This window comes from Pseudorasbora parva, chromosome 19 (genome assembly GCF_024679245.1).
Source record: "Pseudorasbora parva isolate DD20220531a chromosome 19, ASM2467924v1, whole genome shotgun sequence".
NCBI classification, from domain to species: Eukaryota; Metazoa; Chordata; class Actinopteri; order Cypriniformes; family Gobionidae; genus Pseudorasbora; species Pseudorasbora parva.
In genome coordinates, this window is record NC_090190.1 from 18466851 (window position 1) to 18492785 (window position 25935).

General features: G+C 36.4%; 2 protein-coding genes across 4 annotated transcripts; both read left to right on the forward strand.

Moving 5' to 3' along the window:
* Positions 1 to 1333: 1333 nt before the first annotated feature.
* Positions 1334 to 18208, forward strand: LOC137047830 (perforin-1-like). 3 transcript variants are annotated; one of them, XM_067425713.1, is made up of 3 exons: positions 1334 to 1720; positions 16225 to 16745; positions 16844 to 18208. In XM_067425713.1, the coding sequence occupies exons 1-3, from the start codon at positions 1715 to 1717 to the stop codon at positions 18048 to 18050; spliced, it is 1734 nt and encodes a 577-aa protein (XP_067281814.1). In that variant the 5' UTR covers positions 1334 to 1714; the 3' UTR covers positions 18051 to 18208. The 3 variants fall into 3 exon arrangements, with proteins under 3 accessions (XP_067281814.1, XP_067281816.1, XP_067281815.1); XM_067425715.1 differs by lacking the exon at positions 1334 to 1720 and adding an exon at positions 4817 to 4865; XM_067425714.1 differs by lacking the exon at positions 1334 to 1720 and adding an exon at positions 15934 to 16026.
* A 2047-nt stretch (positions 18209 to 20255) lies between these two features.
* Positions 20256 to 25564, forward strand: thap7 (THAP domain containing 7). Its single transcript, XM_067426513.1, has 5 exons — positions 20256 to 20332; positions 21148 to 21227; positions 21727 to 21882; positions 22031 to 22159; positions 23828 to 25564. The coding sequence occupies exons 2-5, from the start codon at positions 21148 to 21150 to the stop codon at positions 25356 to 25358; spliced, it is 1896 nt and encodes a 631-aa protein (XP_067282614.1). The 5' UTR covers positions 20256 to 20332; the 3' UTR covers positions 25359 to 25564.
* Positions 25565 to 25935: the final 371 nt, after the last annotated feature.

The following is a 25935-nucleotide window of genomic DNA, read 5'->3' on the forward strand; positions in this document are numbered from 1 at the left end:
ATATTTAAAATTCCACCCCTGCCTTGCAGGTATACAAAAAAAAAATTGGGACAACTAAAAAAAATACATGTATGCAAGTTAATAGACACATCTTTTCTGACATGTATTGCTTTTGTGTTTGTTGTTTTTAACAGGAATGTTTATTTTCTCTGCATTAGGATTGCAAGTGTCCTGGGACAGGTGAGGGAGTGGAAAACTTGGCCATGGTTTTCTCCTCATGGATGAGGTGTTGGGACAGGCATTCATGGCCTTCACCCCTGAGGACCATGGGCGTCGCTAGGCCCATTTCAGAGGGACTTCAGTTTTTATTTGTAAATAAAAAGTTATTTCTCTGCATTGTTTATTTTTGTAATGCAATTTTTTTTTTTAATGAAACCAATAAATTGTTTACATATTTGTCATGCAAGTTTTGTAAATGAAATCAATTATTCTGTTGGCTACATTTATTTTTGTCATGTCAATTAATTTGTAAATGAAACAATAAATTGTTCTAAAAAAATTATTTACAGTACATGTTTACAAGTATTTACAAGATAAGTTAGGTTTAAGATGGGAAAAACTAAATAAAATGTTAAATGAACTGTACATAAAAAAATAATGGAAGAAAGGGTTTTATGTAAACTTTTATTGAGCAGGGTGGAGACCCTGGATGGGCTGCACAACAGAGACCCTGGTAAAGCCTTTATCAGCGGGACATCATCTTGGATCAGCGCATATTTCCACCTGTCCAACAGGGTTGCAGTGCTGACTCAGTCGACTGCTGCCATGTCGCTTAGATGTTTTCAGAAAGAGTGATGAATAAATTAAATGAACTTACATCCTCAAAATCAAACCATAACATATTTTAACATGCATAACTGTTCTATGAGCTGAACTCAGGACAGCGGCCCTCCAGGACCAATGGTTCCTATCCCGGATCTTGAGACATATTTTAGTGTATTTTATTTTTGGATTCTATAATGTTCATATTTTTTAAACAATATCAAAATCTAATATCCATGTATAAAAAGTCAGTTTTTCATTGAACTACATTTGCCTCTGAGATGAAGATTAAACTCAAATACAGAGTAAATATATTTTGTTGCAGCATTTGTAATGTTTAGCAACTGTGACAGCTGCCGTTGAAGAGTAGCAGTAACAAACTGAACTGCCTAACAACAAAACAACTAAAGATGTTCACTTCCGTCCATTTATGTACATAATAAAGAGTATAAACTACATAAACTCGCATGTTGGTTACATATTAGTTGACATTTGAATATTTATTGGATTTTTTATTTATTTATCATTAGATAAGGCTACTGGAGTAAATTGAATCCCAATGCTTACGTTGCATTTATGTGTAATCTGGCTTTCTTTAAAAAAAAAATCTGACGTCGCGGCGCGCAATGAATTCTGGGGTTGGCAAGGCTGCGAAGCATCCATCCGAGTATCCTTCGTTTCACGGGAAAAGAAGGACGCATTTGCAGGCGTTATTTTGAAGGAGCCTTCGAAGGACGTTTGAATTAGGACGGCCTTCGTCGCGCCGCGGTGACGCAATCCGCTATACCTTCCACTGTAAACAAGTCTCGGTGCGTCCTTTGAAGGCCGCGTCGGCCGCGCACTTCGAAGGACACAGCCTTCAGAGGACGCAGCCCTTGAATTGGGACACAGCAATAACCTACACCGACGGCGACATTCGACGCCTGTCCGCGGCGTATATTTCCCTCAAATCATGAATGTATGTTCTGATTTCACCCTGTACTACAAGATACACTCATCGTGCAGCTCTTCTGTCAGAAGTTGATTCAAAATTAAACTCGCGCGTATATAATGTTCACGTCTGCCTGAAGTGAGATAACTTACCTGAGACACGGCGCTGAGCTTCAGTCCGGTGTGAGACCCCCTTTAGGCACAATCGGCTTAAGAACGTGCATATAAACGTACTCAAAGTGTTCTTTTCCTCTCTAGGCAGGTATTTTTTTAGGTTTATTTATCAAAATGTTATTTTATATATTTGTGTGATGTTCAGTGTTTCGAGCGCGGCTTTTAAATGATATGAGAGAACGGTTAATTAACGAATGTGTAGTGTTGCCTAGTTTTGATCACTTTATTAAAAGTGGTTAGCCTGACCATGAGCCTGACAAGCCACACCCACATCAAGATGGGCAAATTAAGTTAGCTGCCGCTAGGGTGCGTCTAGATTTCTAGGCTAAAAAGTGGTGTCTGTGTGCCGTAAAGTTAGCCTCCTACTGACTAGAGTCCAGACTCCTGCCTTTCCCAACCCGTTTATGCCAGGGGTTCTCTCTTCAGTCTATGGTTTACACACATAGATGATTCGACTTTTGGTCGACCATAAAGAGATTCGAAAATTCTGATTCGAATGTGTAAATCCTTAGTCGGGGACACCCCTAAAAAGTACATTGGTAAAAAAATATATGCTTAAATATACTTTTAAGAAATATGCTAAACACAAGCACACTTTTATTGTATTTATAAAAAGTATACTAGAAATACATTGGTAATTAATATATGCTAATTACACTTTTAAGAAATATGCTAAACACAAGCATACTTTTAATATATTTCTAAAAAGTATACTAGAAATACATTGGTAATAAATAGATGCTTAACAACACTTTTTTTAGAAATATGCTAAACACAAGCATACTTTTAGTGAAGTTTTAATGTATTTATGCAATATACAGCTCTGGAAAAAAAATAGAAGAACAACATGGATTTCTCTTAATTTTTTCTTAATACTTAAATAATGTAATATATTAAATATGTAGCGTATGCATTGCATTGATCATTTTAATGTTTTCAACATTCATTTTTTCAAAGTTGACTATATATATATATATATATATATATATATATATATATATATATATATATATATGAATAAAAAAACATTTGTCAACTATTATAAAGCATTGCAATATGCATACTTATTAATATGTTGTTCACTTTTACTTCTTTAAAGGCTGTTGTCCATTACATGGTACGTTTAACAGGCTACTACTGAAATTCCCACAAGGATTTTAACATCATATTATTAGAAATGCATCATAAGCACCGATCTATACAGAGAACAGTGATCATAAATTATTGTTTTATAAATTATACTTTTTGTGCCGGTTGTATTTCTGACACAGTGTAATTGTAACAGCACTTTTTTGTTTTCAGCTTACCTTAATAGCTACATTCAATTTGACCACCAGAGTCAAGCTTTTCAAATCTACATTCAATTGAAGCATTCATCACCATCTGCTTGTTTTTTGTGAAATATTAATTAATTTGTTTTAGTGCTGCAACGACGCGTCGACGTCATCGATGACGTCGACTACGGAAATACGTCGACGTTCGTGAAATGCGTCGACGCGTCGTGTCAGGCGTTCATCTCGCGTAATGTTGGCTTCTGCTCCTGGTTCTATCACAAAAACCTAGACCGCGAATATCAAAAGTATGGGAATACTTTAAACAGAGGCCAAACAGTGTTTCCCACACATAGACTAATTTGTGGCGGACTGCCACATAATCAATAACGGCCGCAACATTCGTCATTCATTCATTTTTACGCTATTTAAAAGACGCACCCATATTCGTTTAGCTCTCTCCGCCCTTTTGCGCGTCTCTTACTCACTCACACACACGCGTTGCATTCGACCGTAAAACAAGTTTTATTGCATTTTGGCGCATTTAGACATAGCTTTTAAAACCAGAGCAGTTGAATAACAGAGTTGCGACACGCATTCATCACGCGGCAGCGCACGGTCACGGCGCTCATTTAATTCTAAACAAACCAGCGCGGTGTCAATCAATACAGACAGTGTTTCCCAACCGGGATCCCGAGCAAAAGTTGCGGGGACGCACTTACACTTCGGTTCATCTCACACCTGATGACGCATCTTTAATATGGGTTGTAACTTGAAAATAATGCTGTATGTATGTTTCTGTCGATGGATACACGTGCTGACTCCTCAGGTATACACTACAACAACAGCGATAATAAAAGAAAAACGTTGGCAAAACGATCTCTCTTTGTAAATTTTATAAAACGCATGCGAGGGCTGCTGTACGTCCGAATATGAGCAGTCATTTTCACCGTCATCAGCCCCGTGTAGCAAGGAGACTCGAATGAGAAGATGTCTTTGTGCACTCGTCCCAAAGCGCGCAAATATTGAGTTATCTTTCAAATCCTGTGCTTAAACGGACAAACTCACAAAAAGTATGTCAAAATGTCATAGCCTACTCTATGCCTTAAGTGAACTTACAGAAAATACAACGATCCTTGGGTCTTAAAGGGGCAGTAGCATTCACTGCTGTCTTTTTAATGTCAAACAAAAGATAAAGACATCACTCACTGCTCCTGACTGAATAGCTTTTGTAAGTTTAATAAGGATTTTTTTTTAATTTTATACAGTTAAATGTGTGGTTATTTTAGTTTGATTACTTCATTCCATTTCTCTACCTAAAAACTAATGTTAGACCCACCTGAAAAGCATTGTTTATTTTGTTCTCATCTTTGCTCAATAGTATTTATTTGTGCTGCTGCTTCTATTTAAGTTATCTGTTCTTATTTTCTTTATTTTCATTTGACAGTAGTCCTTTTTCCCCTGAACATAGCAAATACCGAACTGTACTGAAACGTGAACCTAAAACCCTGATACAAAGCGAACTGTGAGCAGTCTGTACTGTTACACCTCTAGCGTAACTTATGTGAGGGGGTGCCACAGAATTGTGAAAAATTTCAAAGGGTAAAAAAATTAATCGTTAGATTAGTCGACAGAAAAAATAATCGTTAGTTGCAGCTCTAATTTGTTTTTCCCTTCAGATCAGCTGCTATAGAAGACAGAGTGCAGAGACAAGCGAAGAAGAGAGTAGTAAGTATGATTTAATCTCATGATCACCTCTGTTGTAGAGATTTTGAATCAGGCCTACTGGAGGGTGATTCGTTAAAGGGTTAGTTCACACAAAAAAAAAATTGCTCACTAATTTCGGGAAGACCTTTCTTCATCTTTGGAACACAAATGAAGATATTAGTGTTAAAATCTGATGGCTCAGAAAGGCCTTCATTGACACCAATGTAATTTCCTCTCTCAAGACCCATAAAGGCAAAGACGTCGTTACAAAGCCTATTTCACTACAGTGGCTCTACAATAGTTTTATAAAGCGACGATAATTTCGTTTTTGTGCGGGGAAAAAAACAGAACAACTTGTATAGGGACGAGCCCCCATTTTATGTTACGTCTACCCAGTAGTCTAGAGGTATCAAGGGGACATAAACATAAAACTAGAACCTGAGTTCAGCTAAAACGAATTCAGGTTACACAGAGAACAGAAGACTTAAGCAGACCAACAAAGTTTGGGGCAAAAATAAAGTAAAGTTTTACTGAAAGTAATTAAACATATATTTACATATTTACAGTCCCACAAAGGGGAACAAAACAAAAAGGTGAAATGGGAACAAGAGTGTTGCCAACAAAAAGAAATAAGGAAAACCCAAAAGACCAACTAACTCAAAGAAGAAGCTTACTAGAAACACAACATCAAAAATAAATCTACCTTTTCTAACTAAAACAAAACTTACGACGTGTGGCAAACACTCCGTCCTTACCTGATGTCACTAGACAAAGTTGAGGATTACATGTTGCAAAAATGTGCAGGGCCCCTAACCTGTTCCCAATCCCCAAAAAAAAATACAAACAAGTAGAAAACTTTACAACAAAGGCCACAGGCCAGCACACAAGAAAGAGAAAAGAAAGGTTCCCTGTATAGCAGCCATCTTGGGTTTTTATAGTCTTTGATGATCTCATGTTCCTGTGTGTGATTGGCTAATCACACAAGACAGGCAGCGATTGGCTGGAGCAAGTACACATGATGGAACCAATGAGGGAAGGCTGCTGCAAAAGAGCATACACACAGAAAAACAAGACACATATGCCTAAAGGGCGTAACATGGACCGATTTCAAAACAAAGCATTGAACCATTATAAATCAGTGTATCGATTCGGATTGTATATCAAACCGCCAAACTGCTAAAGTCACGTGACATTGGCGATCCGAATCATGACCCTTTAAGTCTTGATAGGAAAATGATAGCAAATGGCTCATTTCTGTGCTTCCTTTGAGTCAAATCTGTCGTCCTGGCATGCAGCATTTTGCACAACTTCTAATTTCCTTAAATATCTGCAACAGAGGTGAAGCGTGCATCTTGGCTTCCATGTTTTGGCTTACAAAGTGATATCACACCTGCACCACTCTATTATTACCATACAACATGTAAGGGATAATGTGCATATGACGTTGCTGTTATCACGTGAGCAAACACACATGAGCGCCAGTCTGAACTCCGTCTACAATATAATGTTTGTTTTAATAAACAGTTAGATCCAGTCTAACGATTCTGATTGGATTGTGTTGGTAATAGACACTTTCCTAGAGCTAAAATAAGTGTTGGGCCTCTAATAAGTGCTTTTGATCTTCTTTTTGTTTTAAATGATATGCGGAAAATACTGAAGGTTTGTTTGGCAAATTGAAAATACGCCCAATGGAAACGCGGCAATTTCGCAAAAACTCCCATATATCGCAAAAAAGTTTATGCTTTCATGAGGTGGTTTTTCAGGCAATTCGAAAAAGGACATTCGCAAAACTGCAATGGAAACGTTTTTTTCACATTTAGGGTGCTTTCACACCTGCCTCATTTAGTTCGGTTGAATCGTACTAGAGTTCGTTTCCCTCTTTGGTGCGGTTCATTTGGTCAGGTCTGAAAGCAGCAATCGCACTCGGGTGCGCACCAAAAGCGGACCAAACAAGCGTACCGAGACCTCCTTGAAGAGGTGATCTCGGTACGATTTCAAACGAACTCTGGAGCGGTTTGTTTGTGGTGAGAACGTGATACGACCTCGAACAGAACCAACTGCAAAAGTACTGATCATTTTTGGACTGAACCAGCTGCCGTAGTTAGCTGTGCTGACATTGTGTGCATAACATTATTACCTGATAGATCGTTGGCAATATTTTCGGAAGATGAGTATGTCAAGAGTTAATAATTAATGCACGCCTCCTCTTGAAGTGACGAGCGATGCGCGGTCGCCGTCTGCAGTGCATTAGAACATTGTTTTCACCAGGGATGGAAATTAACTTTTTTGTCCACCGGCCACTGTGGCTGGTGGATTTCAAAATCTACCAGCCACTCCATGTTTTTACCAGCCTTTTTCTTGTTTTTAACCGACAATGTGTAACTGCATGTGAAAAATTAATACTACAAGCTCTACAATACTTTAAGCAGTTTATTTAATCTCAAGTCTCAATGAAATACTGACATTTTCTCTATCTCTCTTATACCCACACAAACCATGAACTGATATATATTTCATTAAATGAGTAGGGCTTTGTGCGCTTTTTTTTAAAACCTGGATGTGGCATTTGGATGATTCGTGATCTTTTATGGCTTCCAGTTTTAGGTTTTTATTCCCAACAATGAAACTATTAGTTTTGGCATCTTCTGAAGCGTGTTGACAAAATACCGAGCAGAACATTGTCAGTTGGGATGCACAGAAATAAAAATTCTTGGCCGAAACACCAAAAGAAATTATGCCAACTATTAGTACCATTGCATTTATGGCTAATGCTGTGACTGTGTAACTTTACTAAAAATCAAGGCATTGTGATTGCATAAATTAATATTAAAGTTTCAAATATTAATAAATTACAAATTATGCAAATATTTATTTAGCACATTGCAACAATCCACAGTATAAAATACATTCAAACTAAAATGTTTAACTTGACCTCACTCATGTGTGCATTTAATAATAGCTAATGTACAGGCCTAATGGCCTGCAGAAAGGTACAGAAATTCAATAAAGTAATCAAATGTAAAATAACTGCATATTTTAACTGTTTAAATTAAAGATTAATCCTTATTAAACTTACAAAAGCTATTCAAGAGCAGTGAGTGATGTCCTTTTGTTTGACATTAAACAGACAGCAGTAAAGGCTACTGCCCCTTTAAGACCTAGTGCAGGGATATGCTCTTCTTTCTCGACTGTATAACGTTCACTTGAGGCATATTCAGACTATGTCTGCTTGGATACTAATCAAGATGGACATGTTGACATACTTTTTGTGTGAGTTTGTCTGTTTAAGCGCAAGACTTGAAAGAGAACTCAATATTTGCGCGCTGTGAGACGAGTGCGCGTTCTCGGATGATGCGCAGTGACGGATCTTCTTTCAGCGCGCGCAAGTTCGTATTCGTGTCTTCTGGTACTACATCCGGGTAATGACGGCGAAAACGACTGGTCATATTCGGACATACGGCCGCACTCGCATGCATTGAACAAAGTTTACAAAGAGGGGAAACAGTATGCTATTTTTATTTACCCGCCACGGTGGCCGGTAGGTGAAGCGAGTTTACCCGCCACAACTCAAAATCACCCGCATTTGGCTGGTGGCGGGTGCTAATTTCCATCCCTGGTTTTCACGTTGCATCCACACTTCATTATAAAGGTATTTGCATACTGTGGTACATACACACAGTGTAGTAGATTATGGCCAGGGACAAAACCAGCCCGCACAGTCGTCTCTTCATAGTGTTATTATAGTTTGCTGGCTTTGCCTCTTCTGTTGGAATTTTCCCACACGTAAATTCTGACCAATCGAAAAGCAGTTTAGGAAATACGCCATGGCCAATGAGTGATGTGGATTTTGTCACGTGCTTGCGTTTTGGTTCGTTTCAACTGGTTCGGACCAAAGCAATTAGTGTGGTGTGAAAAGGAACCAAAAAAGCTGAAAAATGCAACAATGTATAATTGTTTGCCCTTGTTTCCGACCAAATGAACCGAACTAGAGATGTGAAAGCACCCTTACATGTCACCTGTTGCGGTGACGCATTGCTGCAACATGCCTATATTATATTTTCCACTCAATTGTGTCGTAATAACAAGATAATGTAGTTAAAAGGACATATATTTTCTCCTAATAAGGACTAAAGGCTATATATATACTGTAATTAAGACATATAATCAAGAAATGGATGAAAAAAGAAAGAGCCTATAGTTTCAGCCTTACTCAAAGGCCGAGGAAACAGGCCAGTTACGCACGTCAATCCATTCCAGACGATCTTAGTTTGCTTCTTATTTAATAAACAGGCAATTAATTGATGAAACATCGATCAAAATAAAAATAGGCCTACAATATATACAAAACTAAAAAAAAATTTTAAGAAAGACTTTCTTGAAAATAATACTCGAAGTGATCAAAATCATGTGACTCAGGTCTCAAACATATTGCGATTCTTACTCATGCTGCTCACTTTTCATAATCAACATATAAATTAAATTAAAATAATAATATTACAGGCTAATGTTTAGGCCTAAAAGTAGCCTATTTAGTTTCGTAGTTAGGCTATGTTTTCTTTAACCCACGGCCGATAAATCATCATTTTTTAGCTATACAGATGAGTTCAAGACATAGGCTAATTATAAACTATAAACTATCTATTTTTATTTGTGGACTCGGAGAACTAATTATCTTGCATGCTCTCACTCCTAACGCTGTCTTCATGTCAAAAAAAATATTTTGTTTATTAAATGCCAATTTTTTCTTTTCCAAAGCAATTCTAAATTCAGTTCATATGCCCAACAAACGAAATGTCTAGCCAAAATAATGAAAGTGGTAAAAATAAATAAATAAGATTAAAAAAAAAACATTCGAGTTACCATGCAAATTCAACCATTTCTCTCTTCTCTATACGCGTCAACCTGGCACGCGTAAAAGTCGAACATTCTTTACAGATGACGGTTTCAGTTTGTTTGGAGAGAAGACGAGGGAGTTCTTTATTAAACTCATAAAAGACTAGGATTACAGTAATACTGGATTCTAAACACAGAAATGCTACATTATCATGAAGACCTTGAAGCAGATCTGATACACACACACACACACACGCTTGGATAACACACGTCTCCTTCCAATAAAAATAATGGCTAGTGTGGTGGCTTGGATATACAAACCTACCAAGTGCCATAATTTTGGAATGACCTATCGCGAAAGGAAAATAATATGTTTTAGTTGCATAACTGCAGCTATGGAAACGCTGTCATTTCGCAATAGTTTTTTATCGACATTTATCGCAAAAGTTTTTCGCAAATCTGTAATGGAACCGCAGCTACTGTTTGATGAAGCAACGAGTCAGCTGCCTAGGTTTTCGGACGCAGCCTGGCTTTTGCACTCGTGGTGATTGCTGTGATGATGGGCTGCAGGTGGTAGTGAATAGAACTCAGGTGAGGGTGTGCTATGGCGCTCGGAATGTTCCATTCGGCGACGAGACTGACAAGCACGACAGATAACACACGTGTATACGTATTTGTTTTATATGGAGACGTACACGCAAATATTACCTCACGTAGACACGTCAGTAACGTGTAGCTGTTGATCTATGCAGACGTCACGGCGGCGTCACGTTAGAAGTTAACGTGTGGATTAAGTCTGAACGCGTGGAGAACGTCTGAACGTCTGCACGTCCAATGCCCGATAAGCACATTAATTGCTATTTAACATATAGTGCATAACCTTTCCTTAAAGAATATCAAGAAAATACTATTTGCTTTGTGATTTTTTTTTAAATTAAAATAATAATAAATACAAAAACTAACATCACAACAGTAAAACACTAGCACGGGTTTAGCATAGCCTATATACAATAATAAAATAAAAATATTAGAGTGGATGCATTAGGCCTACTTGAGTATATTCTGAATTTCTTTTCAAAAATCGTGCACTTCTTGAAAGCTCATTTGAACCGGGTTGCCGAAATGAAAACCGCCAGTAGATGGTAGCAATCTACTGTACTATTAAGATTACTGGAAAATGTTCAACCTATTCTTTCAAAAGCAAATATATATTTAATAATACCCACACAACTCCTTTTAGACAAGTGCAAGTGTTTTCTACTGTGGTGCTGTTTGGAACTATATTTTCATTGACCATTGTGTGAAATGCCTGTTTTTAACAGTCTATCTGCAGGCATTCTGGTTTTCTAATGATTTCTTTTTTATAAGCTAAAACTGCTTATTACGGAAACATAAAATATATATATATTTACAAATTTGTGTTTTACTTCGTATTTTTCCTCAACTTTTTGTCTCAATTGGCAGTTCATTTTCATTATATATATCACTTCTGGGTAATAGAATATATATATATATATATATATATATATATATATATATATATATATATATATATATATATATATATATATATATATATATATATATATATATATATATATATATATTCTATTACCCAGAAGTGAATCATTATAAACATTATTACTATAGCCTAAATGTATGTGAAGTTGTTGGTTCCCATGACATGCTATATTTTAATGTTTTGATTGATAGCAAGATTTTCTCGGCTATACATTTTGAATTTCACTAATGAAGGGCAATGCAAAGCATTAAATCAACCAATGATCAGCCAGTTCTCTGAAGTAGATCAGAGTGCATCTCATGAAGCTTCATTTGGCAAGCATAAATAGACAGAGTGTGTTGCACATGAAAATAATGGAAGAACAACAAATGAAACAAACAGGCCAACAGCTGGGAAGAAGAAGAGTAAGGATGTGTTGTAGAAGGGTATAGGCGAGGTGGAGATTGTGGACATGTTGAAATAAGGGACACTATTCCAAATTATGTTCTCAATCATAACTTTAAAAACTGAGGTGTGTCAAAAGTTATATAGCTGAATGTTGGGAGAACAACAGTGTCTTTAATAATTCAAACGTCAGACAGTATAATCAGACATTGTTTTCTGTACTGTACTGTATACTTACTGTATTGCAGTAGTCCATTTGTATTTTAGATGATACAGTAAATATACTTTATAAAGACAATGTAACACACACACACACACACATACACACACACAATCACTGCCCTCACTTTGAGAAGGATTTTGAAGGTGTTACAGGCTTTTGCAGGTAATTCATGTATTGCTGCTGCTTGTATAAATTATTTTAAGAAATGCATTTACTGGTTTGCAAATCTTAAGGATGATTCAAGAAATGTACCAAATTGACTGAGAAAAACTAAAAGGACATTCAGGGCAAGTATGTGCAAATGTATTTAGTAAATGTGTCAACGTGGTTACATTGAAGTTGCCCATTGGGCATGAATATGAAGATTTTTGTAAATTCATGACCTCTGCAATTATTCACTCACCAGTTTTTGGGCTAGTCTAAAAAAGCCTGGCTGATCATTACCCACCTGGCCCACCCAATGTTGTTGTTGTGTTTTTTTGTTTATAAAATCTTATTTATTGTGTGTATTGTTTGCTTCTTTTACTTTTGTGTTCTTGGGCTCTCGGTCGGAAAATGGGTCCCACTCCGCCCCTGATATTGGTTAATCATTAAAGTATTGTAAACATGACTGTTATTCCATAGCTGTAGTCAAACTTTTTTACAATGGGGGAGCGCTGGGCACAAACTTATGTGCGGTTAGATGTAACACGCATGGTTTAACCCTTTCCATACATGCTAGGATTATTAAACTTAGTGTGTTTACTAGTTTCCATATTAATATTATATAGAGAAAATATTGCGCCAAAGTTTAAAAATCTGGAAGATATTACTGAAGATTTATTTAACCATAGAAAAAGTTAATTTAAGTTATTTTTTTCAACTTTTTGTGTTTATTTAAAAATAAGACATCTGATATTATTGTAATTTTATATCTGTTATTTAACAGTTGAGATCGTTCTTTAATGCTGATCTAACCAGCAGAAAACATGAGCCGCTGTTTAAATCCCAGTTGCGCAGATGGGGTGCGTTGTGGTTGTAACACTATTAGAAATAGGCCTATGCTATTATATTCTATACTTTTATGAATTCTTTTAAAAACGGTGAATAATGAGAGAGTTAATGTTCAGAAATTATTCATTATGTTTTTTAACTGCTGTTTAGCTGTATTTAGCGACGTGTCAAACTCAAAAATGTGTAGGCCTATATTATTGTTGATTAAAAAATGCCTTTTGAAAAAAAAGCTTACTTTAAAAAAAATATATAATTGTATTTTGTTGACAAAATATTTTAGTTTGTCCTGGGTTTTTTGTGACTATATCAGATAATATTTTAAGCTGTCATGTGGCAATGTGTGAATTTCATTTCCACTTTCGGGATAAATCAAGAAAAAAGTGTACACTGTTAATGAAACAAAACCACGTAATTGTAGGCTAAATGTGTGAAAATAATGTGTGTGTGTGTGTGTGGGGGGGGGGGGGTAAATGAACCACAAGTGGATTTACACAAACTGAGACAGTCAAAAATCTGCGTTTTATTTGACTTCTATTAATGTCAATCTGTTCTTACAAGAATTTCAATAATGATAGAATTGTATAATACATTTTTTTTTTTAATATAATGAAACTTAACTGCCAATTGAGACAAAAGTTAAGGAAAAATACCAAGTAAAACAAATTTGTAAATATTTGTTTAATATGTGCAGTTTTTAGCTTATAAAAAATAAATCATTAGTAAACCAGAATGCCTGCAGATAAACTGTTAAAAACAGGCATTTCACACAATAGTCAATGAAAATATAGTTCCAAACAGTAGAAAACACTTGCAATTGTCTGAAAGGAGTTGTGAGGGGATTATTAAATATATATTTGTTTTTTGAAAGAATTGGAACAATTCATTACTATAATGTTATGAATGTGCTTTTACTTAATGTAATTTAATAATTACTACTTCATCTAAATTACTTAATCTTTTTTAATAATAGCTTAATTATCGGGCATCGGAGGGGCAGACGTGTAGACGTTTGGACGGGCAGACATTCAGACGTGTAGACGTTCTCCACACGCATGTCACACTCACGTTAACACGCCTTTAAGCGTGGTTAGGAAATAAATGACACAAAGCGAGCGCTATATGTGTGCTGTGATAGCCTGGCGTGTCTGTGACGTGTCTGCATGAGCTGAATAACACTATTTTTCAATTGTATTCAATAATATTGTATTGAATTTGTCTCATATTTGATGCATCATTATTATTTTGCTGCTTATTACTGGGAAGCTAATTTGAAACTATTTTTTATAAAGAGCTACAGTATATAAATACAGGTGACATCACTGACTAGACTAGACAACAACTTGTGACACAAGACAGAACAAAATAAATAAAGAGAAGGAGCAGAGCACAATAAATAAGAAGAAAGGTACACAAGGAAGCACAGTTACCAAAACGTGGCCTATACAAGGACCACAAAGTCCTGTCTTGTGGGAAAAGTATTGTGGGTGTAACAAGAATGACTAGACTAGTTTAATGTCTCGGGGAATAATTAACTCAAAAGGGATTTAATATTCGATATTCATGAATTTATGAATATAATTTGCTAGTCGTTCATTACGTATTAAAATTTTCCGATAGGGAAAATTTTTTAATTAAATACAAGTAACCCTTTACGGAATTGCTTGAAATTATCCTTCTAAGTTTGTCCTCCAAATTAGTTATAGACTTTCAAATCAATTCTCAATAAGGGATTACTGCTTTACGAGCGCATAAGGATCATTAACTTTACTGATCAGGACAAAGTCAATATTTCAAATGGTCGTACAAGTTACTTTACTGAAATAGTAGCATGAGCAGTTAGGTAACGTTAGATCGTAAGTTTCATTGACTTTGTGTATGTGGAAGAATAACAGATTTAACTCATTAAATGTCTTTTGGAAGTTTAATAAACACAGACTAAAAATAACACTACGATTCACACAGAAAGTACACACTAAATATGCATCAAGAGAGTAGAAATATAGATAGTAACGAAAGAATACATAAACGAGAATAATGAATAGACTAAAATTAGAGAGATAAAGAGAGATAGGGATGAGAAACAGAATTAGGGATGAGAAGCAGCTTTCCTTTAGTTCATCAAACACAGAGGCCTCAAGAAGTTAACTTGTTCCAACGGGAAAATAACACAACCCTCTTAACAGCAGTTTGAATTTTGAAATAAGAATACTTGCTTTTAGTTTTGGCTTCTCGTGTGTGTGCGTGTGTTCCGAGTTCAAATGTCCTGCGTGTCCGGCGGTTCTTTCCGAGGTCGGGGTGGAGCGGCTGGTTGCTCTAGAAATGGACTGTGTTCTCCCTGAAGAAATGCCCTCGGGGGCTAGGAAGTTGATGCGATGCAAAAGCGAAGAGGGGAAGGAAGAGGGGGAACAGGGGAAGAGAGAGAGGGAGGGCATCCGAGCACCTTTTTTTAAGGTCTGGGAGTAGTCCCACCTTCCTGGGTTAGACTTAACCAATGAGATTGTTGGGATTTCCAAGCGGGAAATTCCTCTGGAGATTTTATGGCTCTTTGTTTCAAGCTTGAATCACTGGGTCTCTGCCCATTCATACTCTAATTAATGCAACAAACACACACTGCATTCTCTGAATAAGTGACATACATGGAAGTGTAAGTCGTGAAGTGAGCATTAATTTGATAGGAGACATGACATATATGAGGTTACCTGAACTAGTAAATTGTTAAGACAAAGACAAAAAGATGCAAAATACCATACAGAAGAAACATTTTACAAGACAGTTATGTGTTTACATGTAATGTACTGGGGTGCATGTTCATTTATAGATGGTTTGTCTATAATTTGAGGCAAAAGCATGTGTTTTACAAGCTTTGTGTTGTGTCTGAAACTTTTCCTGTGGCCAAATTCTTTTGGGCCGTAAAACGTCTTATCAGATGGTTTCCAGGGTAACGGAGAATCTTTCTCTGTTGTGTTGGGGGAAGGTCTGTTACTAAGCACAAAGCATTCAAAACATATTTGTTAAGTGTAACTGGCGATTGTGTGTTTGATTCGCCTGAGTCGCTACATGGGAAATAAGGAGGCGGAACAAGTGGGCACATATGGTCAACACATAAAGGCCTCACACCAAACTATTTATACAACAAAACTTTGACACCCACAACTACACAAGAATCATATAAAACGAGCAGTTAGAGAGACAACATATTTCAGATTCATTTGATCAGCTCATCAATGGTAAAGAAAAATCATTTCATAAATTATTTTCTAATTTTAAAGAAACCATTATTATTGTCATATGTTTTTGTAAATATTTTTTAATGTTAAAAAATAGCAATAACGTCAATATGATCAATTTTATGAGGACATATATGGAAAATTTGACACCAATAATAATTTGAAAGAAATGTTGCGAATGTTCTTATCTCATTACAGATGATGGGGCCGTTCCAGATTTACCTTGCTGTTTTCTGGACTTTGCTTCTCGTGAGCATTTCTGGAGAGGATGACATAGCTGCATCAAAAGAGTGTGAGAATGCTCCCTTTGTTCCAGGACACAATCTTGCTGGAGAGGGATTTGATGTTGTGACCATGACGCGAAAAGGTTCTTATGTGATCGACACAGAAAAATGGGATTTAGGAAATGGCGAATGTAAATTGAGCAAGAACAGTTACATGAATGAAATAAAACAGAAGCTACCAGCAGCAGTTGTAGACTGGAGGACCTTGCCGAAGTGTTCAATGAAAGTCTCCAGTCAGATCTTTGAATCAAGTGAAGCACTGGTCAATGATTCATCATCTGCACTCTCGGTCAGCTGGAAAGTTGGTTTAGATGTGAAAGCTGCTGGAGCTGCAGTCGGAAGCACTCATTCCAGGGAAGCCAAATTTGCGATGCAAAAATCTAAAGAAGACAAATACAGTTTCACCAAACATGAAGTTGCATGCAGTTTTTACAGGTGAGAAAGCTGGCTTGTTTTTCCTCATTGAATGACTATGAGAAGAAATAAAAACTTTAATCCCACTGAATTCAAACGTATTGACTGTTTCTTTATAGATATCGCGTAGCTGAAAAGCCTCCTCTTCATGCTGAGTTTCTTGAAGCAATCAAATCACTCCCTGAATCCTATGATCCAGACGCCTACCGCAACCTGATCGCCACATATGGTACTCACTTTACCACCGGTGTCACGTTAGGAGGGAAAGTGAAAGCCATAACAGCCATCAAATCCTGTCAGGCATCTTTGAGTGGACTTACAGACACTGCGGTGAAAGACTGTTTGGATGTAGAAGCCTCTGGTTCATACAGTGTAGCAACTGTGAAGGTAGAGAGCCATTTTTGTAAAGAAAAAAAGAAGAAGATGGGGACCAACGAAAAGTTCAGCTCCATGTTCAGTGAGCGTCAGACAGAGATTATCGGAGGAAATATAAATGGAGAAGATCTGCTTTTTTCTGGTTCATCACACCCAAATTCCCTTAAGAACTGGCTTGAGTCTTTGAAGAGCCTCCCTGACGTCGTGCACTACTCTCTGAAACCCCTCCATTTCTTACTGAGTACTAAACACCCTGCAAGGAAAGGGCTAAAGAGAGCTGTTGAAAAATACATTATAGAAAATGGCCTCATGAAGGTTTGCTCTGAGCCTTGCAAGATTGGCGAGAAGTGTAGTGCAAGAGATCGATGTGCTTGTGTTTGTCAAAGCAGTCAAATGATAAAGTCTAATTGCTGTCCAGCTGAAAAAGGACTTGCCACCCTAAAAGTTTACAGCCTCAGTGCCAACGGTCTGTATGGAGATAGATTTACTCAAACAGATGGTGCTGTATTAGTTACATATGGCACACAAAGTAAGCGCACTGAGATAATTAATGATAATGACAATCCAAGTTGGCCAGAAACATTTGAGTTTGGTGCTATTAAGATCAGAATGGCCAATAAACTTACTTTTGAAGTGTATGATGCAGACAGCTACTGGAACAGTGATCTACTTGGTAAATGCTCTTTTGATCTTAGAAGTGGAGTTGTGAGTGAGGATTGTGTTTTTACACATGGTACCCTCTTTTTTACCTATGAAGTGAAATGTGCACCCAGTCTAAATGGCCCACAGTGTAATGATTACAAACCTTCTCCAATGGCTGCCCCTCTGGTTGACATTTTCAGCTCAAGAAATGGTGTTCTGGTTAAAGACATGCCCAGACTTGGATCAGCTCAAAATTTCTCAAATAAGTTAAACTTCAAGAGTACTTATGGTAAGCCATTTGTGCTGTGACCTGCATGTTGAATCCATCGTTTATGCATGAAAAATTGCCCATATAACAACACTTTCATCTGCAAGAAAACACATGTATTAGTATAATTTGCCTAGTTCTTTCTCCATTGCTTTTCTGTTTTATTTTCTGTGTTTTTGCATTAAAAAAAAGCATTCTTAAAGACAGATCTGTGTGTTTGTATTCATTTTTTTAAAGTATTTATTTTTTCAGAGTATAAATTAAATTCACACATCCAGTACAGGAATGGGGTTTTGTTTCATTAATACAGTGTATTGTTTTTCTTGATTTACCCCGAAAGAATGCATTGTAACATGTGAGTGGCACATTGCAACATGACCAAATGACAGATTAAATATCCAAGACAAATTAAAATATTTTCTCAATAAAATATTATAATATAATAATTCACTTTTTAAAATAAAATAATGCCATTTTTAGTCATTAAAAATAAACTAATTTTATTTTCTAATTCACCACAAAACACATACAGCATAGTTCAAAACATAATAATAATGAATAATTTCTGAACATTAACTTTCAGTCATTATTTCCCCCTTTTCTCATGGTTTTCTCATAAAAATATAGAATATAATAGCATATTTCTAATAGGGGCTCATTGTAACGCAGTGTTACAAATCGCCCAATCTGCACAACTGGGATTTAAATCCAGTCTTCTGCTGGTTAAATCATTAATTAGATTATTAAACTGATTTTAAAGAACATCTTAACATCTTATCTTAACAGCATTAAGGAACATCTCAACTGTTAAATAACATATATAGGATTAAAATAATATCAGACTTGTCTTATTTTAAATAAACACAAAAAACAAAGATGAAAAATAAAGTTAAGTAAGAAATACTTTTCCTATGGTTAAGTAAATGTTCAGTAATATCTTCTACAGATTTTGTTTTAAATTTGCCGCATCTTTTCCTCTGTCATCTGTGGAAAGTTTTAAACATCTCCTCCAGTCTCTTACTGTCAGTTGCAGAGTTCTCCGGTGATGGCTAAAAAAAGTCGTAACATGCAATGATGTCCAGCTTGTTTATGTCTATTGCTAACAATTATTAAGATCGAAATGGAATACTAACAAATTCAGATACTTATTTATAATCTTCAGCGATTTGCAGAATATTAAATCAATCAAAGACTGTTATGTGGAAGGGCTTTGCCTTACATTCAAGCATCATATTCGGCATGTGCTTTATGATCTTTCTTAGCAATAATCACAACATATATGAAATTAATAAACATTAATGATAATTTATATATACTAAAGTATACTCTGAACCAAGATGTGCTCCATCATGAATCACAAAACATAATTTTCATCCAGCACATATCTTATTCATCAACAAAGCAAGAAAAAACAAACTATATGCAATTCATATAATTGCTTCTTGTGCTCATGTATTAAAACAGGATTTCCTGAGCATTTCTAAGAAGGCCTATACTTATATTTAAGTGTCTGTGGTTTGTAATGAGCTTTACCATTTCACACATCAGATGAGCTGAGCTGGTGCATTTAGAAACCTCTCAATATCATTCACACAACTTTGAGCAATGTAGCACATGTATTTTGGAAAACTATATTCCTTATTTTCTACTAAGAAAGTAAGAAATGCAAACAGGTAAACATTTGTGAGAATCAATAGCCACATCATCAATTTCATATTTTTATTAGAAACTGCTATGAAAATAACTCTCATGAAAGATTCACCATCACAGAATTTTATTTCAGTAGTTGCAATGCCATGGACTGATGGACAGCAATCAAACATGTTAAAGATATAAGGTGGGGTAAGACAACATGTTAAGAGTCATCATTGTGGAATTATTCTTAAATGTTTCTAAGAAGTTTTGTCTAAAGCACATCATTTTACATTTTAAATGCTGTAATAAAATCGGAATGAACTCAAATGTCTTCTGTTTCAAAATTATGACTGAAGTTACAGGGAATTGTTTTTAGGCTAGGCTTAGCCTACTTGCTGTGGTTAAATCAAGCATAGTTATAGACTATTTCTGTATTTCCTAAAGAACATTTTAAAAAAAGTTCCACATTCTAAATCACATAAACTGATTTGTTTAGTGACTGTGATGTTATAAAACAATGATATCAGTATCTGCGTTGTTCCTTTAAAGGGTAAAGCTACGTTTTATTGCAAGTTTGCAACGTCACAGTAATACATAGCTGTGATTGGCTGCTGCAGAAAGGCGGGTCTAGTTCACAGCGCCTAGGAAGAAGAAGACGGCCATCTTCGTGAGGTCGCAGGCCTTTGTGGTGAGTCTAGAGGATGTTATTAAAGACAGATATTGCTGGGAATATTCTTTGCCAGAAAAGCAGTCAGCATTTTTATTCAGTAGTCTGGGTTTATATCGTTTTCAGATGAGTAACATGTCAGATGCCACCTTAAGTATCGGCTGTTTTAGCAGCCTGCTATGTAGTTATCTAAAGACGACACTGTAGCCTCAAACCATCACATACGTGAGCTGACATCAAGTCAACATCGATACGGGCGATCGGTCGCCCATAGTCGGCTGCTTGAAAAACTGCAACAACAAAAAAGTTTATGATATAGGGCCTTTTACCACCGTTTGAAATTGTCAGCGAAGAACTGGCATGCTATTTTAAGAAAATCAAAATCAAATAATAATAATGAAACATGCATAATTAAATTTATATTTGAGTTTAATTTTTTTTTATTGTTAATGGTGTTATCTTATATGTATTATTTATATTGTTTTTTATATTAAAAATAATAATTTAATATTTATAATATTTGTATTATTATTTCTTAAAATAATCTGATATTTTTTTGTTTGTTTTATGTTGTATTGTTTTTACAATTTCCATTTAACTGCATCTTATTTACAGCTAGTAGCATTTGAAAAAGTTAGATATGATACATAATGATGGGCTGGGTTAATATAAGATAGTCACCCTTCTAGTGCACATGTAGTGTTTTTGTTTGTTTGTTTTGTTTTTATTAGCAGAACTATTTATTTTTATATTATTTATCTGATTTATTCGGATCTGATTTAAAATGAGTGTTTTTTTTTTTTGTTGTTGTTTTTTTTTTTTTTTTTTTTCTGTAGATGCCCAGACACTGCTCTGCTGCAGGTTGCAAGTCACGAGACACAAAAGACGTTCGGAAATCTGGAATCACTTTTCACAGGTGCACATAAATGTTTCCAAATCAGTAGTGGCCATGTTGAAACAGACTTCATATTTCAATATTTGCATTCAGACCTTGTTCTTCCTGCGGTAACCCAACAATTTGTGAACCAGTGCTTGTGATCTGTTTATATTTACACTGACACTGGTGTTTTACTTTTGCTTAAGCATTAAAAAGCTCATTTTAAAAAGGTTAACAATAGAAAGTATATGTGATTAACAGTCTAATAGTTTGAATGTTTCCATGCCCTCTGATTCAAAATAAACAACATTTTGGTCAGCTCAAGAGAAACTACAATGATTAATATCTGCCTCCTAGTGATCAATTCACTGAACTACACGAGATTCTTAATAATAATAATTTGCATTGGTTTCAACTTATTGCCAATATTATTGTTTTGTGCGTTGAAAATGAGTGTAAAAGAATATGTCTCAACGGGAGTTGCTCCAGGGTTGTAATTAAATGATCTTAACATTTTTTATTATGCTACATTTTCTAGGTTGCCAAAGAAGGGAAACCCTCGCCGGACAACTTGGATTATCAACTCTCATCGCAAAGGGCCTGAGGGAAAAGGCCAGTGGGATCCCCAGAGTGGATTCATCTATTTCTGTTCTAAACACTTCACCCCTAATAGCTTTGAACTCTCTGGAGTCAGGTCTGCTGCTTATTAGACTCTTAAATTTTCATAGAAGTAATGACCGAAAAAAAGTTTACGTATAAATCTGCTGTTGAATACAATGTATTAGAAGGTACAAATACATGAATAATGCTGATACCTCTTTCTCTTTATTTCTTTTTTCTAGTGGCTATCGCAGACTGAAGGATAATGCTATTCCCACTGTATTTGAAATTCAGCCTCATGAAAGAGGCACTGCTGGGAAAGGTGCAACAAAACGGAGAGGCAGACCTCGAAATGTGGAAAAATATATCAGGTATCTTACCTAAAGACCAATAGCTTTCTATTGTGCTTTTTCAAGTGAAAAAATGTATTGCACTTGTATTGTATTGCATGTGCACTTGTAGTGTACTTCCAATCGTAAAAGTATTTTTTTTTTTTTAACTACTTGTAAGTTATGTAATATTAATTAAATAAAGGGCCACTTTAATGTACATAAGAAGGGATTACTGTTTCTTAACACATAAGTACACTTTGTGATAATGTCAAATACATTAAAATAATTTTTATATATTAAATTATTTTTTAATAATCGTTTGTCACGCTTTAAAGAAGTAAACTTATTTGTTGACTAATCCTAAAATACAAGTACTTGATTTTAACTTTAGTGTGTTATTCGATATTAAATGTACTAAATTGCAACTTCATTACAAATGTGTAATTACATATATATATATATATATATATATATATATATATATATATATATATATATATATAATATATATACACACAGAGTTGCAAGAAAAAGCATGTGAACCGCTTGCAGAATCTGGAAAAATGTAAATAATTTAAAAAAATAAATAAGAGAGATCATATAAAAAAAATTTATTTAGTACTGTCCTAAATAAGATCTTTTACATTAAAAAAGTTTACATTTAGTTAAAAGTATAAAATGCTGAATTTATTAAAATGACCCTATTCAAAAGTGTATGAAGTTATGAACCATTGATATATTTTTTTTATCCAAATAATTTTCATAATCATAATTTCATAATTTTTTGGTTTTATTGTGGTTGTTCATGAGTCCCTTGTTTATCCTGACAGACTGATCTCATGAAATGGCGTATGTATGATACACCAATGCTTATGCCATTTTGGCGTGCTATCAAGACAAATAATCCCTTTTTAGCGTGTTTATCAACGCCTACCTTGCGATTGCGTGTTAATGTAAACACACACATACACATACATTGTGTTTTTGTGAATTGTGGGGACTTTCCATAGGCGTAATGGATTTTACACTGTACATTCTATCCCCTTACACCGCCCCTGCACCTAAACCTACCCATCACACACACACATAATGGTTTGTTTCGGTGTAGACATTCACGTGGAATCACATGCGGGGATGATGGTTCGTTTCTGCGTAGACATTCACGCGGAATCACACGGCGTAGACGTATATGTGGATAGCTCAAAATGCGTATAGATAACACACCACCTGGCTTTAGAAAGTGGCATGTATGTTTACGCAAAGTCACGATGTCTGTTAAATGACTGCCAATTGTTCATCAGAAAATTAAAAATTCTTCAGTTTTCCATTATCTTTTTTGCATATTTGAACCATCTCCAGCAGTGATTGTATGATTTTGAGATCCATCTTTTCACACTGAGGACGATTGAGGGACTCGAACACAACTATTAAAAAAGGCTAAAACATTCACTGCGTTGCGTTACCCCACATACGCTTGACTGTAAGAAGCGGAAAAGGCCGTCTGCTGCACAAAAGCTCCTGCTATCGAGCACTGTATCGTGCTTGTCTCTCATTAGCTTCAGCGGCCTCGAAAATTACATATTGTGCCTTTATAGTATACTTAGGTTTAACATAAATGCTTGTCTGTACAATCAGCAGTACACTTTAATTTCAAGACGTGTAAAAGTAATTATCAAATTACATATAACGCTGTACTTAATTTTTCAGTGTCAAGAACTCCAGTGACTCCAGAGAAAGCCAGGAGGTCTTCAACAATGAAACTGTGGTGCAAAAAGTAGATGATAATGAGTGTGTAAAAGGCGAAGAGGAGGATAAGCATGGTCAGCCTTCTCCTCAAACGTCTGGAGAGACATTATTAAATGACAAACCACCTGACCCCTCTTCTCCTCAACCTTCTCCACGTCCACCTTCTCCATCCTGCTACATGAAGCGTCTCCCCCCGCCTCCCGGCTTTTACTTGCCGAAAGAGCACAACTACGCTCAGCTGTGCCCTCTAGTGTGGCGGAAACGTTACGACAAAGCCATCGACAGCTTGGAAAAAGCGTTGCGTCTTCTGAGTGCCGCCCGCCGGCGGGAGAACCGCCTACGCCATGCTCTGCTGCGCCTCAGAGAGAACCGACTTAGGAGTACCCTGTCGTCTCGCACGCGAGATGGGGTGAAAGGAAAGGAGGCCCGGGGAGGTAGGTTTTCAAACTGGGCTTCTCAAAAGGGACAAGGGACGAAGATGGAGAGAGGTTGCAATCTTGAGGGATTGGAGGAGAGTGCAAATGAAGGTGCAACTGATGAAATAGATCTTCTCGCTGAGGGATGGAATGGACAGGGACAGACGAGGGGAAAAGTCACAGCAGAAGAAGAAGAAGGGTGCTGTTTTTATTGCGGAAGGGACAACGAAGGAAACAAAATAAGCGGGTGCAAAGAGTCAGCTGTAGGATCTGATGAGGTTCAAGGTCCCCAGGCAAGACATAAACCTAAGAGAATCCAGGAAGTCAAAAGGAAAGCCAAGGTACTCAAAGAACAAAAGCCAGAGAACTCTAGGAACATTGTGGCACCTGTGGAGCAACAAGGATACTACTTATATTACTGTGAGAGCATGGAGAATGAGGACACAATGCAGGTGGTCACCATGGAATTGCAACCGCACCCATTGAATGCAGAGGAGGAAGCATCTTCTGAGCTCCACAATAATGCAGAAGCAATCCAGCAACTCACTATACTGCATCCACAGGCTGACATACACACTGCGCCTGGACCTATTCAATACTCGGCAACAATGCAGGAAACTTCTGCGCCGTTCCACCTGCAGCAAATCCAAGTGCTCCAGCCACATCAACAACTTCTTCTCCCGGACCTCGCCACAAAGGAAAAGAGCGAAATGGAAATCGAGCAGGGAGGGGGACAGCAGTTCTTTTGGGTACAGGAAAAGACTGACGAGCATGTCCTTCTGATGCCAGTCGCTGCCGAAACAGGGGAAAGGAACCGAGTCGATGTTGAGACTGTGATTGAGACTGTGCAGCCTCAGACAATATTGGATACATTTCAGTCAAAGGCCACTGAAGAAAGGGATGGACTGACTGTGAAGTGCGATTCTATGATACTGACATCTACGGGTTGGGAAAACGGTCAGCTCACACACCAGTCGGAGCTGAGGCCCACAGCAGTGGCGGGAGATGTCAGAGAGAGACTGAAGGAACATTTGGAGGGGTTTCAGCTTCAGCTTAGCAGCGAGTTTATCGACTGAACCGCTCAACATGATACATCTCTGTTTTATTACTATCTAACGGTTTTACTCTTCACTTACAGAACATGCACAGACTCTGCAGTTGTATTTGAAATATGTGAAAGACAGCATAATTTTCATATATTGACAGAATATTAATATAATTTTAATACATTGCTATTTAATTTGAAAAGCCATAATTCAATAAACCTCATTGGTTACTAAAATGTGTATGCTGGGTAATGTTTAGTAATTGATAAATATTTTTTCTTGGATTACAGTTAGACTTAAAGGAACTGGCAAGAACTTGGGAACTTGAGGTTAAGTTTGAAACTCACCCATTATTCTTCCCTGCCTATACTGTATACTTTCATATCCATGAACACCCATTATGTAGGTTTTGAAACAACAACAACAGTTACCTTTAACCATAATGATCAAGTTTTGCTTTCATAAAGAATATGCCAAAATTAGGTAACTACAGCCCTTCTGTAGTTTTAGGATTGCCACCAAAGATTTTAATCACAATCTTCTTATTTTTTATCTTAATGGAAGAACAACAATAACACACCCATTAAATATAAAATTATAACTATAA

Excerpts from the sequence above, each read along its gene's own strand:
- thap7 (XM_067426513.1), top strand. The coding sequence starts at position 21,148 with ATGCCCAGACACTGCTCTGCTGCAGGTTGCAAGTCACGAGACACAAAA. Across the intron at positions 21,228-21,726 it reads TCTGGAATCACTTTTCACAG|GTTGCCAAAGAAGGGAAACC; the intron begins GTGCACATAAAT and ends TACATTTTCTAG. Across the intron at positions 22,160-23,827 it reads AATGTGGAAAAATATATCAG|TGTCAAGAACTCCAGTGACT; the intron begins GTATCTTACCTA and ends TTAATTTTTCAG.
- LOC137047830 (XM_067425713.1), top strand. Across the intron at positions 16,746-16,843 it reads GTTGCATGCAGTTTTTACAG|ATATCGCGTAGCTGAAAAGC; the intron begins GTGAGAAAGCTG and ends GTTTCTTTATAG.